General features: G+C 51.0%; 1 protein-coding gene across 1 annotated transcript in view; it reads left to right on the forward strand.

Annotated features, from left to right (window-relative positions):
• The first annotated feature begins 1,244 nt into the window (after positions 1–1,244).
• The window catches only part of LRIG3 (leucine rich repeats and immunoglobulin like domains 3), a 61,128-nt gene continuing 47,786 nt past the window's right edge, over positions 1,245–14,586 (forward strand). The window contains exon 1 of the mRNA XM_069629861.1: positions 1,245–1,938. Within this exon, the coding sequence (XP_069485962.1) occupies positions 1,730–1,938 (209 nt within the window). The 5' untranslated portion in view covers positions 1,245–1,729. The remainder of the gene's footprint in view (positions 1,939–14,586) is intronic.

The following is a 14,586-nucleotide window of genomic DNA, read 5'->3' on the forward strand; positions in this document are numbered from 1 at the left end:
TTTACCTCTGGTAATCTACCCAGACCAGGAATAACAATGGGGTTGCGATCCCTTTCACTGGAGACTTTTCTAAAAGGCCCCCTGCTTTAGAGGCTTCTGAATGCCAGTATTATCGAGCGCTGAATGGGTGCAAGGGCTGGGAGGAGGCTCCCTCCCCACATTAATCTGCCTCGGGCACCCTTCGGCCGAGATGTGTACTTTATGTAAGAGCTGCCTGGGTCTAGACCAGCGTGGGCATGGTGACTGGCAAAGGGAGGCCCTGGAAAAGGAGGGCATCGTTGACGAGGTTGCGCGAAGCACAGGCTGTTCGGGGAATAAAAGGCAGCCTCCTTTTATTGGAGACAAGGCAATGGCCGTGTTGAAGAAGGTAAGATGGTTTTTTGAGAAGTGACTTCAGCCGTAAAAGGTAAACGGATGAAGTCGAAGAGGGTGAAGTTGCATCGACGTGGCTTTGGGGTACTGCTTCGCCATTAAGCTGCCCTGCAGCCTTCCTGTGCCCTCGGGATACCCGACGTTCTCAGGGGTACTGAGGCCCCTGGCTGTCAGTACTCTGGTCTAGACTGAGGGGACCGTAGCGGTGGAGGGCCCTTGGACGGGGGCCACTGCCTGCCACCAGCTGCGTTAGGAGGAGGTGGAGAGTGAGGGAGTCGCGCCTCTGGTGACATTTCTCAGTTATAGGAGAACAATTACCCCCTCCCAAGAGAAGTCAAGAGGACCACCCGAGTGTCCCTCTTTCTGCTGCCAAGTCCCCTTCCTGTGTATTTGCAGCTGCCCCCCCAGCAGGTGCACGGTCTGTTCATTGTCTGGAAATATGCATCCCAACCACAGCCCCTGTGCGCTTCCATTTTGGGGTCCACGGCGCCCCCGTTACATTTCACACTGGGGTGACTGGCAGCGGTGCCCAGAGCACCCGCTTCCTGTGTCGGCTGCAGGCGGACTTCACTTGAAACTTCCAATAAACAAACAGCCTGGAAAGCCTGTTAAAGGCAGTGATTCCCTCCTGAATGGGGGGCGGGGGAGCCCATGGACAGGGGGTCTGCATAAGAAGGGGGTGATCAGGGTCCGGGCTCAGGAAGCGGGGGAGATCCTGTTAGCTGAGCGGCGGGGTGCCATGAACGGTGTGTGTGTGAGAGAAGGGGGTGAGCCAGGCAGCTGTGCACGAGGGGAGGGGCGGGGATGGAGGGGGGAGGGGAGAAGGCGGGGAGAGGGAAAGTTGGAGGAGCGCTGAAGGAGCTGCACGAACTGTTCAGAGCCCGAAGTTTGCTGTCTGAGGAACTGGGCCGGACTTGTCCGCGGACTTGGGTGCACTTCTTGGATTGATCTGGAGAGTGGTGTCCGGCGTGGAGGGGAGCCAGGTGTCGGTACCCCGAGATCCGGAGCCGGGGAGGGATCCCCACAAGGTCGGAGTCTGGCGCGCAGTGGATCCGTGTGCCTGTTGCCGGAGGTCCGCAGCAGGGACCGGACTCTCGGGACCGGACTCTCATCGCTTGGAGGGGATCCGAGCGCCTGGACCTGAGGGCCGGACTTCATCGCAGGGCTGTGGGCGTCTTGGCGGAGTCGGAGCCCCTCTGTGTGTTTGCCTCGTGCCCAGAGGAGGGCATCGGAGCGCCCGATTCTCTGAGCAAGGCTTGTGGGGGCGAGTCTACGAGTTTCCCTCGGATCGGGGGCCTGCGGCTGGAGCCGCCGTCTGTGGAAGAGATTCGGGTGCTTTGCATCGGGGGATCCCACGATGTGGGCCTGGTCCGGGGGCCAGCGGAGGGGGCTGGCACCGCTGCTGCTGCTGCTGCTCTGGATGTCCGCGAACGTGCTCTCCAGCCTCCCCGGGGCTCTCGGGCGCCCCTGCCCGGCCCCCTGCCGCTGCTTCGGGGACCTGGTGGATTGCAGCCGGAGGAGACTGGTCCAAGTGCCCGCGGGGCTCCCTGTGTGGGCCGTGCAGCTGTGAGTACCTGTTGGGGTGTCTTGGGGTGTCACTTGAAGTCTGTCCAGGGGGGGTTTTATTGTGTGGAATGAAGCGGAGCTGTGCCATGTGGGGGCACAAGGTACCAGCCCCTCTGGGTGGGTGCTGCAAGGGGGATATTTCCAGATGTTGGCCGATTCAACAGTTTACTTTGCGCCGCTCTCTTCGTGCCAGCCCTGTTTTGAGCCAACAGGCGCCAAGAAGCGGGTCGCGCAGCGCTTCTATTCGCAGCAATCTGAATACAAGGAACTCTGGCGAGGTGTTGAAAGGAGACCCGGCCCATTAGAAAAGTTACTGCCTGTCCACCGAGGCTATGAAAGGTGTCCCTGAGTGGGAGACGGTGGCAGCCACCCTAGGGCACGCCATGGCAGCCCGTCTCATAGGTGATCTGTACCAGGACAGGGTGGACAGAGCCCGTCTTCTGGGGATTCAAATAGGCCGGGAGTTTGTATTTTAGGAGGGACTAGGGTGGGCACATACCGCGAGCACGGGCATTCCATAAGAGAGGCTAGGATGGGCACAGACCGTGAGTATGGGCATTCTATAAAATAGGCTAGGCTGGGCACAGACCGTGAGTATGGGCATTCTATACAAGAGGCTAGGATGGGCACAGACCGTGAGTATGGGCATTCTATATGAGAGGCTAGGATGGGCACAGACCGTGACTAGGATGGACACAGACCGTGAGTATGGGCATTCTATAGAAGAGGCTAGGATGGGCACAGACCGTGAGTATGGGCATTCTATATGAGAGGCTAGGATGGGCACAGACCGTGACTAGGATGGGCACAGACCGTGAGTATGGGCATTCTATAAAATAGGCTAGGATGGGCACAGCCCGTCAGCATAGGCATTCTATAAAAGAGGCTAGGATGGGCACAGACCGTGAGCATAGGCGCAGACCGTGAGTATGGGCATTCTATAAAAGGGGCTAGGATGGGCACAGACCGTGACTAGGTTGGGCACAGACCGTGAGTATGGGCATTCTATATGAGAGGCTAGGATGGGCACAGACCGTGACTAGGATGGGCACAGACCGTGAGTATGGGCATTCTATATGAGAGGCTAGGATGGGCACAGACCGTGACTAGGATGGGCACATACCGTGAGTATGGGCATTCTATATGAGAGGCTAGGATGGGCACAGACCGTGACTAGGATGGGCACAGACCGTGAGTATGGGCATTCTATATGAGAGGCTAGGATGGGCACAGACCGTGAGCATGGGCATTGTATATAAGAGGCTAGGATGGGCACATACCGTGACTAGGATGGGCACAGACCGTGAGTATGGGCATTCTATATGAGAGGCTAGGATGGACACAGACCGTGAGTATGGGCATTCTATATGAGAGGCTAGGATGGGCACAGACCGTGACTAGGATGGGCACAGACCGTGAGCATGGGCATTCTATATAAGAAGCCAGGCACAGCGGGGAACAGTCACGCGAGAAACCAGGCCGTGGGGCTGCGATGAAGACACCTGAGGTCAGATGTTAGAGAGGCTGGCACCCAGTATAGTCGAGCACCCCTCGAACCTCTAAAAAGCACTTGCATATCGCTGGGCTCGAGCCTCGTACACATAGGCGTGCTACGCCATGCACGTTCGCCCGTGCGCTGTCAAGTATTTCTGGGCGCCGACACCTGCACTCAAGGGTCAGAATCCCCTTGTGCTGCGAGACCCACAGTCGCACACTCTCGCCCACTCTTTGGGGTGACCCCTCTCCCCCCTCTGTTGTGTAGTGATCCCTGATAGCGGCTGCCCTGCACTCCCTTTGGAGTGCGAGTTCCCGTAAGCAGCACTGCGGCCTCCAGGAGTGTGATGTGTGCTCCCAAGGGCCTGGTGTCGGGTGGTGCAGGGTGTCAGGGCGCTAATCTCCCCCCTATTCACCTTCTAAGGGCCCCCATTGTCTCGGGGGAGATGCTAATCAGCAAAGGGGACGAGGCTTTCAAGTGCGGTGCTGCTCCCAACACCCCGGGCCGGCCTGAGTGTGCAGCTCATTCGGGTCAAAGAGGGCCGATAACGCTTCGATTGCGGCCCTCTGGCGGAATACACACGCTGCGTGCACGGGGGATGCGTGCTCCGAGCTCACGCGGGGGGTGGGGGGCATTATCGATCCACAATTACACGTTTGTGGATCTCATGCGGATTTTACGACACATGCCATTAACACGCGGGTGTGCCCTGCGTTCCCATGCACAGCCCCGCCGATTCCTTGTGTGTATCATAGATGGCATTCTGCCCACGCCGTGCCACCCAGGGTGACCGGAAGCGCCTGGGATGCCAGCGTTCAGTTGTTTTGATGTTGCTGAAACGAGTCCAGCCCGAGTTGTAACTTAATTACACGTTTCTGCCCCGGTTACGTATTGGAGATGGGGGCTGTTTCCGCGGTGCACCAGTTCAAAACCCAAGTGGCAGCTGTGCTCAAAATGGGTCGTTTGTGAAGGTGGTGGCCTGTGTGTTGTGAAAGTGAAAATAAGGCGGCAACTTTGTATCATAACACACACAAAACACCACGCTTTTGCCTGGTCCAAGTCGACCTGCTTACTAATGGGAATTCATGTTTGACTTTTCAAGCATCACTTGCAAAATAAGGCGCCTTGAAACCCCATGTGTTATATAGGCACCTTACACATGTCCAACAAATAAATAATGTATGTCACCAAATATTCAACAGAAACAGATGCTTGTCCAATTAGCGCCTTAGAAGTAAAACATTGTTCTATGCCTTCGGGCCTGGGGCGCTATACAAATAACACAATAAATAAATAAGCAGTATTATTACCACCTTTGGTATACAATATGGCCTGGGCACTATTAACTGTCCACAACCCCTGCCCTCTTCAATTGAGCTGAACAATTAAACAGTCAACTATAACGCAGAACTAATTGTGGATTAAACAGGGCCTCGCAGCGCTATGAATCTGCGTGTACATATCCTGGGCCAGGCCTGGCTTGAGGGCGCTGGGGGAGTTCAATTAGAGGGGTTAATTGTCCCCAGAGGACGGGAGGGGGAGGGGGTCAGCCTGCCCTGCACCCGACCCGCCCCCACGCCGGGATTGACACTTCTCTCTCGGCCTTAACCAGCTTAGCTTGTGTGGCCCCGGCCGGCCTTTGTCATTGCGTTCACGCTTCTTTGTGCGCCGGTCGCTGCGTGAAGTGCAAGCTGGTTGGGCAAAGGGGATTAATTGAACAGTACAAATACGCGATTGCTGTTCCTCTGATGAGTTCATTAATAATCGTTGACCTTTGGTGCCACCTGACACTGCGGCCTTGCTTGGCTTGTCTAGACCTGCTACTTGCGAGGGTATTTTGTGCAGTGTATGTTGTATTCAAGGGACGGATGTGTTTTGTGAAATGTTGAATTGCGGACTAATTGACACTTGCAGTAAATGCCTTTTTTTAAGTGTTCGTGCATCTAAGCCCATACTTGTGCATGCGTTAGCAACATCTGTTATTTGCAGCGCTATGAAACCACGCAAGAACCGCTTTGACGGTGTCTACGCATATTGGGCTGTTTAAATTATTAATATAGCAACGAGTGTTTTATTATCTGTGCGTCTCAGTCAGCTGTGAGCGCACTCGTGGGGCTTGGGCCAGTCCTAAGTGGGTTGTCCAGAAGTGCTGTGTTTGTGGGTTGCAGAGCTCTCAAGTGCGTCTCGCTCTGAGTCCTACAAGCCCCAGAATGAAAAGTAAAAACCATGGCTGGATATGCTGCTCACGTAGGACCCGGGACAACGTTACGTCATTGCAGTGGAAAGCGACACAGTGACTTTTGTGTATGTAATTAACGTGGCACATTGAGTTTTGTACATATAATATACAAAGGCATACTGAGTTCGGCTGGCATCACAGGGCCACAATACATACCCTCGTTAAATAATTCTATTTCTTGACGCGCGTTGCACTGAAGTTCACTACAGGCAGGAAGTGGCGTAACACCTCTTCACCAGTACAACAGATTGATGTGTATTGTAGAATATTTGCCAGAGGGCCCATCTAGTGCACCGTGAAACACGCACTGGGCGATGCAGGCGGTTATTGGCTGTCCCCTCCCCGCGTAACCCCTCCCCCCAATCATGTCTGGAACACAGGCCTCACCTGAGTCAATATCTGCTCTTGGCACTTTGTCAACACCCTGCTGGGGCCACTCATTGTGTAGCTGTGCCACCCGGCCACACGGTGGGTGGGGGTCCCGGGCCTTCATTTGTGGAGGTGTGAAAACGCGGCCTGCTGAATCGAGCTGTGCAAACACGGGGGTGTTGTTTCTCAAAAAGCCCACCACCCCCTCCCACATTTGCACACGCCCGGCACACGTGTTTTCCCGTTTGTTCCAGTTGTGCATACTTTGTAAATCTTGTGGCACATATTTCCACTTAAACTCGCTGTATTGTGCACTTTTTTTCACTTTTTCTCACGTATGTGCTTAAGCATATCCCGAAACACTGAGTTGGTTTTATCGTTGGGTGGTACAGTGTGCGCGGCGCTTGCTTTCCTGTGCACGCAAGCATTGGCCAAGCGAACAGTCGTTGCTTTTGTGTAGGCATATGGTGTACCCTTCCCACTCTGCCATAATGGCACTACCTGCCCACAAGATGTCAACCTCTTGAAAAGACTGCTAGTGCTGGGGCGTACGATGTAAGTACCCAGCAAAGGCCTGCCTACCAACTACACACACTCCCAAAGGGTTGGCTTTGCCATTGCTTGTTTTCAACAGGCCTGCTGTACAGGGAGCATGTGTGGGGTCAGACCTACTGGCTATAAGTGAGGTGGATGACAGCACACTTCATTAACACATGTTTACTACCCCTGGAGTTCAGTTGCAACTGTCATTAAGCTATTCACTCTCAGAATAACATGTACAAATAACACTGTCAGGCCCTATACAGTACCACGTTTGGTGTTACTCTGCGACAGAGCTGGCCCAACGAGATGCCACGAGGATGCGTTTTGGGCGCGGAGGGGCAAGTACTGTGTGGGACTAGCCCTAGGGAATTAGAATGGATATGGGCAGTCAATGAGGGAGAGGGGGGGCACCTATAGCCAAACCAATAAGAGGACCCATGCCTAGGAGAGTGGCTGATCCCATTCTGTCTGCCCACTTACCTTCTATTTGGAGGATGTCCCCTTGATTGACAGTCATTGACATCTTTAGGTAATGTTTCGCCAGGGCCTCTCCCCGTCTTGCCCTGTGTCTAGCAGCCCAGTGTTGCTCCCCAGGTAAACTTGCACTTTACACATGCACGCACGCACGCACGTATCTACTCTATTCGATAAGCCTTCCTCCTTCTCCCATTTCCTCAGTATGAGGCAGCTGAGGCGACCACCAGGGCCTAGCAGAGAACCACTGTTTTAAACGGTCCCACATTTTGTTGTCGGGTCTCTGACTCAAAGATGAACCGGGCGCTTTCTTTCCACCAGGCTCTTTCTAGAGAGGGGAGTCCTGGACAAAGAAGTCGTGGTGAGCTCTGCACACATTGCCTCAGACAGGTTCTGGACCCGCTTATGCTGATGTGTCTTCGACATGGACCACACCACGAGAGATTGTCAAGTGCCACAGCGAGAAGAGCGCTCGCTTTGACTTCCGCGCAGATCTTGCTAAGGCAGGTTCGAATCCCGTCTGGGCCAAGCTCAGCCTTTCATCCTTCCAAGGTCGATAAATGAGCACCACGCACCGTGGGTAATAATAAGCCGCGCTCGCCCTATATAAATGTCAAATAAATTATTATTGTTCCAGACAAATTCTGGACACACGGCTCCAGGTCAATCCTGGATGCAGTATTCCAGACTAGGGGAGATTACCCCACACAGGTTCTGGACACACCTTCCTGATGCAATATTCCAGACTAGGGGAGATTACCCCACACAGGTTCTGGACACACCTTCCTGATGCAATATTCCAGACTAGGGGAGACTACCCCACACAGGTTCTGGACACACCTTCCTGATGCAATATTCCAGACTAGGGGAGATTACCCCACACAGGTTCTGGACACACCTTCCTGATGCAATATTCCAGACTAGGGGAGATTACCCCACACAGGTTCTGGACACACCTTCCTGATGCAATATTCCAGACTAGGGGAGATTACCCCACACAGGTTCTGGACACACCTTCCTGATGCAATATTCCAGACTAGGGGAGATTACCCCACACAGGTTCTGGACACACCTTCCTGATGCAATATTCCAGACTAGGGGAGATTACCCCACACAGGTTCTGGACACACTGCTCTGGGTGAGTCCTTCCTGATGCAATATTCCAGACTAGGGGAGATTAAGGTTCTGGACACACCTTCCTGATGCAATATTCCAGACTAGGGTAGATTAACCCAGACATGTTCTGTACGCACTGCTCCAGGTGAGTTGTAGATTTGTTACTGTGTGGATGCGTTACTCCAGATGTGTCCTTGTGTGCACACATGGTTCCCCACAAGTAACGGATGCCTTACTTACATACTTCACTCAAGCCAAGACCGGACACTTACCTCATGCCGGTCTCTCCATTGACAATCCTAGAATAGCAACACCGTTCCCAGTTCGCCTGCCGCTTATAACTAAACCGTTGCATCAGGGCTTCCATTTTGCTTTTGGTGTGACCATATCACTTTCTACAAGAACTCAAACGCCCCTCTGTTGTTGTGTGGTTTTTGAAACCTTAACTCCTCCCCTGTACGACTCAACAGAGTGCACGCGGCCGAAATCGCTAAAACGACTCGTGGCTTTGCAGGTTTTAAGCCGCCTCCATCATGTGTCAACATTGTGGCCCCTCTTCCTCGTGTGTCTGCTCCCCGTGGCCCCTGCATCGTGGCATGTAATCGTATAGGAGCTTTCCGCATTCTTTTTTATTCATAGTGCGCCTCAATCCCCACCACCCATTGACACCCACCTTTGGGCCTCTACCAAAATGGGGACCAACCTGGTCAGAATACAATAGAACCCCTTTACAGAGCCCCAATTAGTTAATAGCCACTGCTGGGCTCAACCTAGCCCCCTGGTCACCCTATCCAAAAACCGGAAATGCATTTTAATACTAGCCTCTATAGTCCACTATAAAAGCACCCAAGGTGCCCTGAGGCCTGTGGGCGTGTGGCGCTATATTGAAATTAAAGAAATAAATAAACACAGCACTTGCCTTAAGACTTTCCCTGTGTGGGACATTCATGCCCCCGTTATTAGGCGGCCCCCATTTATCATCACCTCTGATGTCTACCTTTGCACACAGGTGCTCGCAGGTACAGGCGCGGAGGAAGACAGAGCCCAGCAGAGCAGCGCTGAAAGCGCTTTGAGGCGCCACCACATGAATGAATCGCCAGGTTCAGAGCTTAGCGGGGACTTTGGCTTTCTGCGTAAGGAGAGATTATCTCTAATGATATGTTCTGAGATGAGCTTTGCATGCTACGAGGCATGCATGTTCCAGTGGGCTGCCGCCGCCTGCACAGAGAGGACACGGTTCAGCCTGCTTCTGATTATTCCATAGACCACTTTCCCACCACTTTCCTCTTGTGTGACCTCACTTTCAATGAGATCAGATGAGCTTCTTCACTCGTGTGTATCACAGCAGCCTCCCAATTTTATTGTTTAACTCACTCTCTAGAGCGGGGAGTTAGCTTTGAGGAGTCACCCTCACTCTGAAAGTTGGGCACCTCAAGGAGCGGTCTTAAGCCCATTGGATGTTGGTGACGGAGCGCCATCTCATCGTATAAAATGGTGCCATGGTAATCCATTACCCAATTGCCAATATTGGCGTTTGACTGCAAAAGAATAGAAGGCAGGCAAAAAGTGGTTGAATAAAAGTAAAAATCAAGATGCAGTGGGCCATTGAGAAGTAGTTTCTTCATCACTGGGCATCTGATGGGCACTAGGGTTACTCTAAGGCAGGCTCCGCCAACCTGGCACCTGCCAGATGGTTCGCTTCCAGATCCATGATCCCCCACCAGGGACTAGGATAGTTGGGGAGGATGGGGTTTGTAAACCTCAACATCTGGAGGGTGACAGGTTGGCTACCCCCTCTTTAAGGTATACATTTTATAGCTTTCAGAGAGCTAGATCTTTCTCTAGCAAGTCCTAAACGGGACAGAGAGGACATGGGGAGAAAAATAACCAGACAGCTTTGCCAGTTGTAACGAAAGTTTCGTTTTTCGTCACCGGGAATGACCATGGACTGCTGTGTTCCCAGACATAGTTGGGGAGGATGGGGTTTGTAAACCTCAACATCTGGAGGGTGACAGGTTGGCTACCCCCTCTTTAAGGTATGCATTTTATAGCTTTCAGAGAGCTAGATCTTTCTCTAGCAAGTCCTAAACGGGGTAGAGAGGACATGGGGAGAAAAATAACCAGACAGCTTTGCCAGTTGTAACAAAAGTTTTGTTTTTCGTCACCGGGAATGACCATGGACTGCTGTGTTCCCAGACCTCCCCGCCATTGCTTTGTGCAGGTTATGGCATGCTGCCGGCTCAGTATGGGTCGTCGGCCATTCCTTCATGAAGAGGGCATACAGCCACATCCAAGAGCATTATGGTCATGGGGACAAAGAGACCATTGAAGGGCTGAAGATATTTTGGATCGGTGTCTGAGGTCCAATGGTTTTGAACGCCTTCTGGTACTTGAAGAGGTGTTGTGCCCGACTCACTTTACGCAATGACACAGGTCCCGTTGATGTCAGTTTCTTTGACCGCTCCCAATTTTGGATGAGGTCCTTGTGCATAATATTTACCATTAGCTGTGGTTCTTAATTGCTTAGTAGGTCAGCAATGGCGGATCTTCTTGCCCGGGTGTTTCGGACTATGGTATTAATGAATCCTGCGAGTCACGTACCGCATCTTGAATGCAAACCCATGGTGCCCAGGAGAAAAAGTATAAGAACTGAAGAAGATGATTAATATCGATTACCTCCATTAGTCCCGATCTGGTGTTCCCGCTCAGCTTCGGGTCAGCTGGAGAAGCCTGGGTATTTTCAAGAGTTAGTCGCCGCACAAGAAATTGTGATGGTCTAGACGAGATTGTAGCAGGGAGTGAACCTGGGCCAGGCTCTTCTGGAGGTTATCCCTCTTCATTACAGGGTTTCCTCCAGTGATGAATGGGTCTGTGGGGATGGCATCCGCCGTCCAGTGATCTAGCTTAGAATATTGGTGGCAAAGGGTCCATTACTTTGGAGAGCTAGCAGAACAGGAACAAAGTTTGGGCTAATCTTTCCAAGTAGCGGTTTCTGACCCATTTAAGGAAAGCCTTATTTTCTTCATGACATTTGAAGATGTATTAAGCAAGTTGAAGTCTCGCCCGGGATGTGGTTCGGAGCCTTCCTCGGGGCAGAGCAGACATTGCCTGCTCTTTCACTAAACTAAATGTTTCTTTTGCAGGTAAGAGAAAGTGCTTTGTTTTCTCAGTAAAAAAGTTAAAAATCACTTTCTTAAGTAGCTTTGTCATTACTACCATTTTTAAACTGTGCAACCTTCTGGGTTTTGCTTTTAACACCAGTGAGTGCTCAAGTACAAAAGCAGGCAGATAGAATCAGAAAAGATGGCGTCCAGAGTATTCTTAATGCATTCCTGCAGAATTGGACGATCTGATAAATCCTTTAAGGGCTGGAATTTTCTGGGAAAAAAGGGTTCATTGGGTTTCCGCAGCTGTTTTTCTATACTTCCCAGACGAAACCTTGAGGATAGCTTGCTGATTTATGAAGTCGTATTGGAACCCAATCGTAGCAGGGCCGCTGAATATGTTTTCCTCCGCTCCCGCGCCTCCTATTTTCTGCTGAATTTGCAGCATAGAGGCCCGTGGGATTGATCAAGAATTTGTTGCTGGATATCCATAAAAAACATACTTTGGAGAAACTATGTTTCGGAGTGCTCCAACACAGACCGTTGAACTCCATGTAACTGTACCCAGGAATGAAATAGTTATTGTTTAAGTATTGTGTTTAGTCTGCTCTTTGCGATTTCCCTCGCCAGACTCGACTTTTTTTGCAGACCATCAGTAGGAGGTATTAACATCGCGTGCCTTTTTCCTCCCAGGGAAACTATTTTTCTAGTCCGTGAGCGTGTTTTTCCAGAAATGACCGCAGTCCGCGAGAAAGGTCTTTGTGTCTCTTTCCTAAAGGTGGCATAATGAAAGGCTTGTTCGTCGACCCTCAATTTAAGAATGATCATACGTCTCCTTCCAAAATTTGCTTTTTGAAAAATGTGCAGTTGATTTTTTTTTGGTTGGCTCTTTTCTCTAAAAGCCAACCCATTGTCCAGAGAGGCATCTCTGCAGGCAGCGGTGTACGGGATTGTGTTATTTTCAGGAACTCCCAATGAAACCATTTAAAGTTTCCTTGTTGCAGTTTTCCAAGTTCTCGGAGTGGGACCCAGGATCTTTGCCTGCACTAATGAGGTGTTGTTGACGAGAACAATGGGGCAAGGTATTGGCTATCCTATTGGTTACGGCTGGGCATAGCCAAAATCATTGACCAATCAAAGAGTATAGGCTAATCCCCCCCAGCCCCCCGTCCAGAACCGCCAGAGCCGCACATGGGGATATTAGTGGCGTTCCTAGGCAGCCCTCCTTCATGTCATTTTCTGGTCATTGTCGTGTCGCAAACATTGTATCAGAGAAAGAGAATAAGAACTGGCAGAAGAAAAAGAGCAGACAGCCGGGAGGATAGCTAAGGGGCAACATGCTCCCGTTGAAAACAAGACGACGCTGTGCAACAAGGGTTTGATCGCCAATCACCACTTATAAGCTGGAGGCATCCAGCATTAAACACAAAGTAAATCACTGATTATAAAGAGCGCCGTTAGTAGAAGCAGGAGTTGCAATGTGATGGTGAGGACTGTTAGGTTCTTGCCACTGTGCCAAGGGTTTGGCTGTCTTGATCAACTTTTAGCTGCAACCTTTGACTGTTCTGTATCCCCAGGACCAGCAAAGAGTCTGCTCTCCGTTCTTTGTTAACCCCGAGTCCGGCGTCCCCCCTCCCCCGAGACAGAATTATGCGGAGCCAATCTGTATATAAGAGCAGATGTTGCGGGGGTGGGTGGTGGGGATGTCGTGGGTATCTCCAGCATTTAAAAAGGACATTATTTGTTTGAAGGCCAATGTAAGTTGTTCTGCTCACAGTTGCCCTTGATGGACTCCAGATGGCGGAGTCCTGGAGCGGCGAGTGAAAGTGTCTGGCTCCACAGTGGGGATCTCGTAGAGCACTGGTTGTAATTGCAGGATTTTTATAGTTTAAGGGCTCTGCCAGTTTCTCTTTTTTTTTTTTTGTGCATTTACAACTCCTGCAGAACAAATCTACTCATGTCTGTGGCTGTCTGGTGGGTCTTAAGGCAAGCGTGTTTCAAATAAAAACATTCACGTTTAAGAGAAATTTAGGATTGCAGCAGATTGAACCTTGATGGATTCCAAGCGCGTCCTTGTCTAATACATTCAGCGCATTGCGACACATTAGTTTAGTTTCTTTATTTGTAACGCGCACCGAACCCTGGGGTAACTGGGCGCCAGACCAGCAAGACATTGAAAGCACAGAAATTATCGCTTCGCCCGCTAACCACCTCCCATTTAAAAAATGGTCTCTTCCAATTCAAACATGTTTTAGAGAAAGGGCGATTAAGAGAAACCTATTTGCAGGCTCAGATGTTAGTCTTCGTTGTTCTGTCCAGTCAGCTTTTTTGGGAGAATCCATCAAACCTTGCGCCAGTGTAAAATGCACAGCTTTTAGTGGAGAACAGGGAGTGGCCCTCTCTTCCATGAACCACAAGCAAGGGAGGTCTCAAGTGCCCCTCCCTGTCAGACTTCCGTGCCGCCTCCACTTGCACATTCCCCACGGGTCCTTTCCCTTAGCGGGTTTGTACCACCTGTTCCCGGCCCCACGTCTTAACTTACACGTCCACTAAGGAGCGCCTTCTCTCTTGTAGGCCCAATGTAGGAAGCCAGCTCCAAGAGCCCCTTTGAGCCAGAGGATCAGCAAAGGCTGTTACCACGCTCCTTTTTTTCATGTGTCTAATAGTTTCCGGGTGCCCCCTCATTCCTGGAAGGTCAAGAGCTGCCCAATACCAGCTACTAGACCACTACCAGCCGCTACACCGGTCAACAAGGAAGGGGGTCTTCCTATGAAAACCGTATCTGATGGGCGGGAGCATGGTATTTAATCAAGCTTTGGTGTCCATATTGACGCCCCCAATTTAGGAGATTGTGTTGTACAAGGTATGTTTAGCCATTGGGACGTTCTGGGTACACTTTATGATAATTATCACTAACAAAGGGGTGGCACTAATCCATGGCTTGCTGGCCATATGAACGAGCGATCTTCAGCTATGACTCTGGAGAACTTAAAGAATCAACAAGAAATTCTTAAGAAAATTACGTTTTGATGGTTCCGACCTGGATCACCACCACACAGCATTAGCATCTGCCTAATCCCAAGCGCATGTCCATGCCAAATATTGACGCATGCAGAACCAAACTGGTTTCGTGAAGGGAACACACGCAGACACACAGTGTAATATCCAATGTCTAACACAAGGCCCTACATGTATTAGGGGGTCTGTGAACCTTAAAGCCCTCCACTCAATTCAAAGACCCATAAAACTGTACCAACTTAGAAAGTAACATATACATTGGTACCAAAGAATTCAAATTGCTTTGAATC

Source organism: Ambystoma mexicanum, chromosome 12 (assembly GCF_040938575.1).
Source record: "Ambystoma mexicanum isolate Mex_15411 chromosome 12, UKY_AmexF1_1, whole genome shotgun sequence".
Lineage (NCBI taxonomy): Eukaryota > Metazoa > Chordata > Amphibia > Caudata > Ambystomatidae > Ambystoma > Ambystoma mexicanum.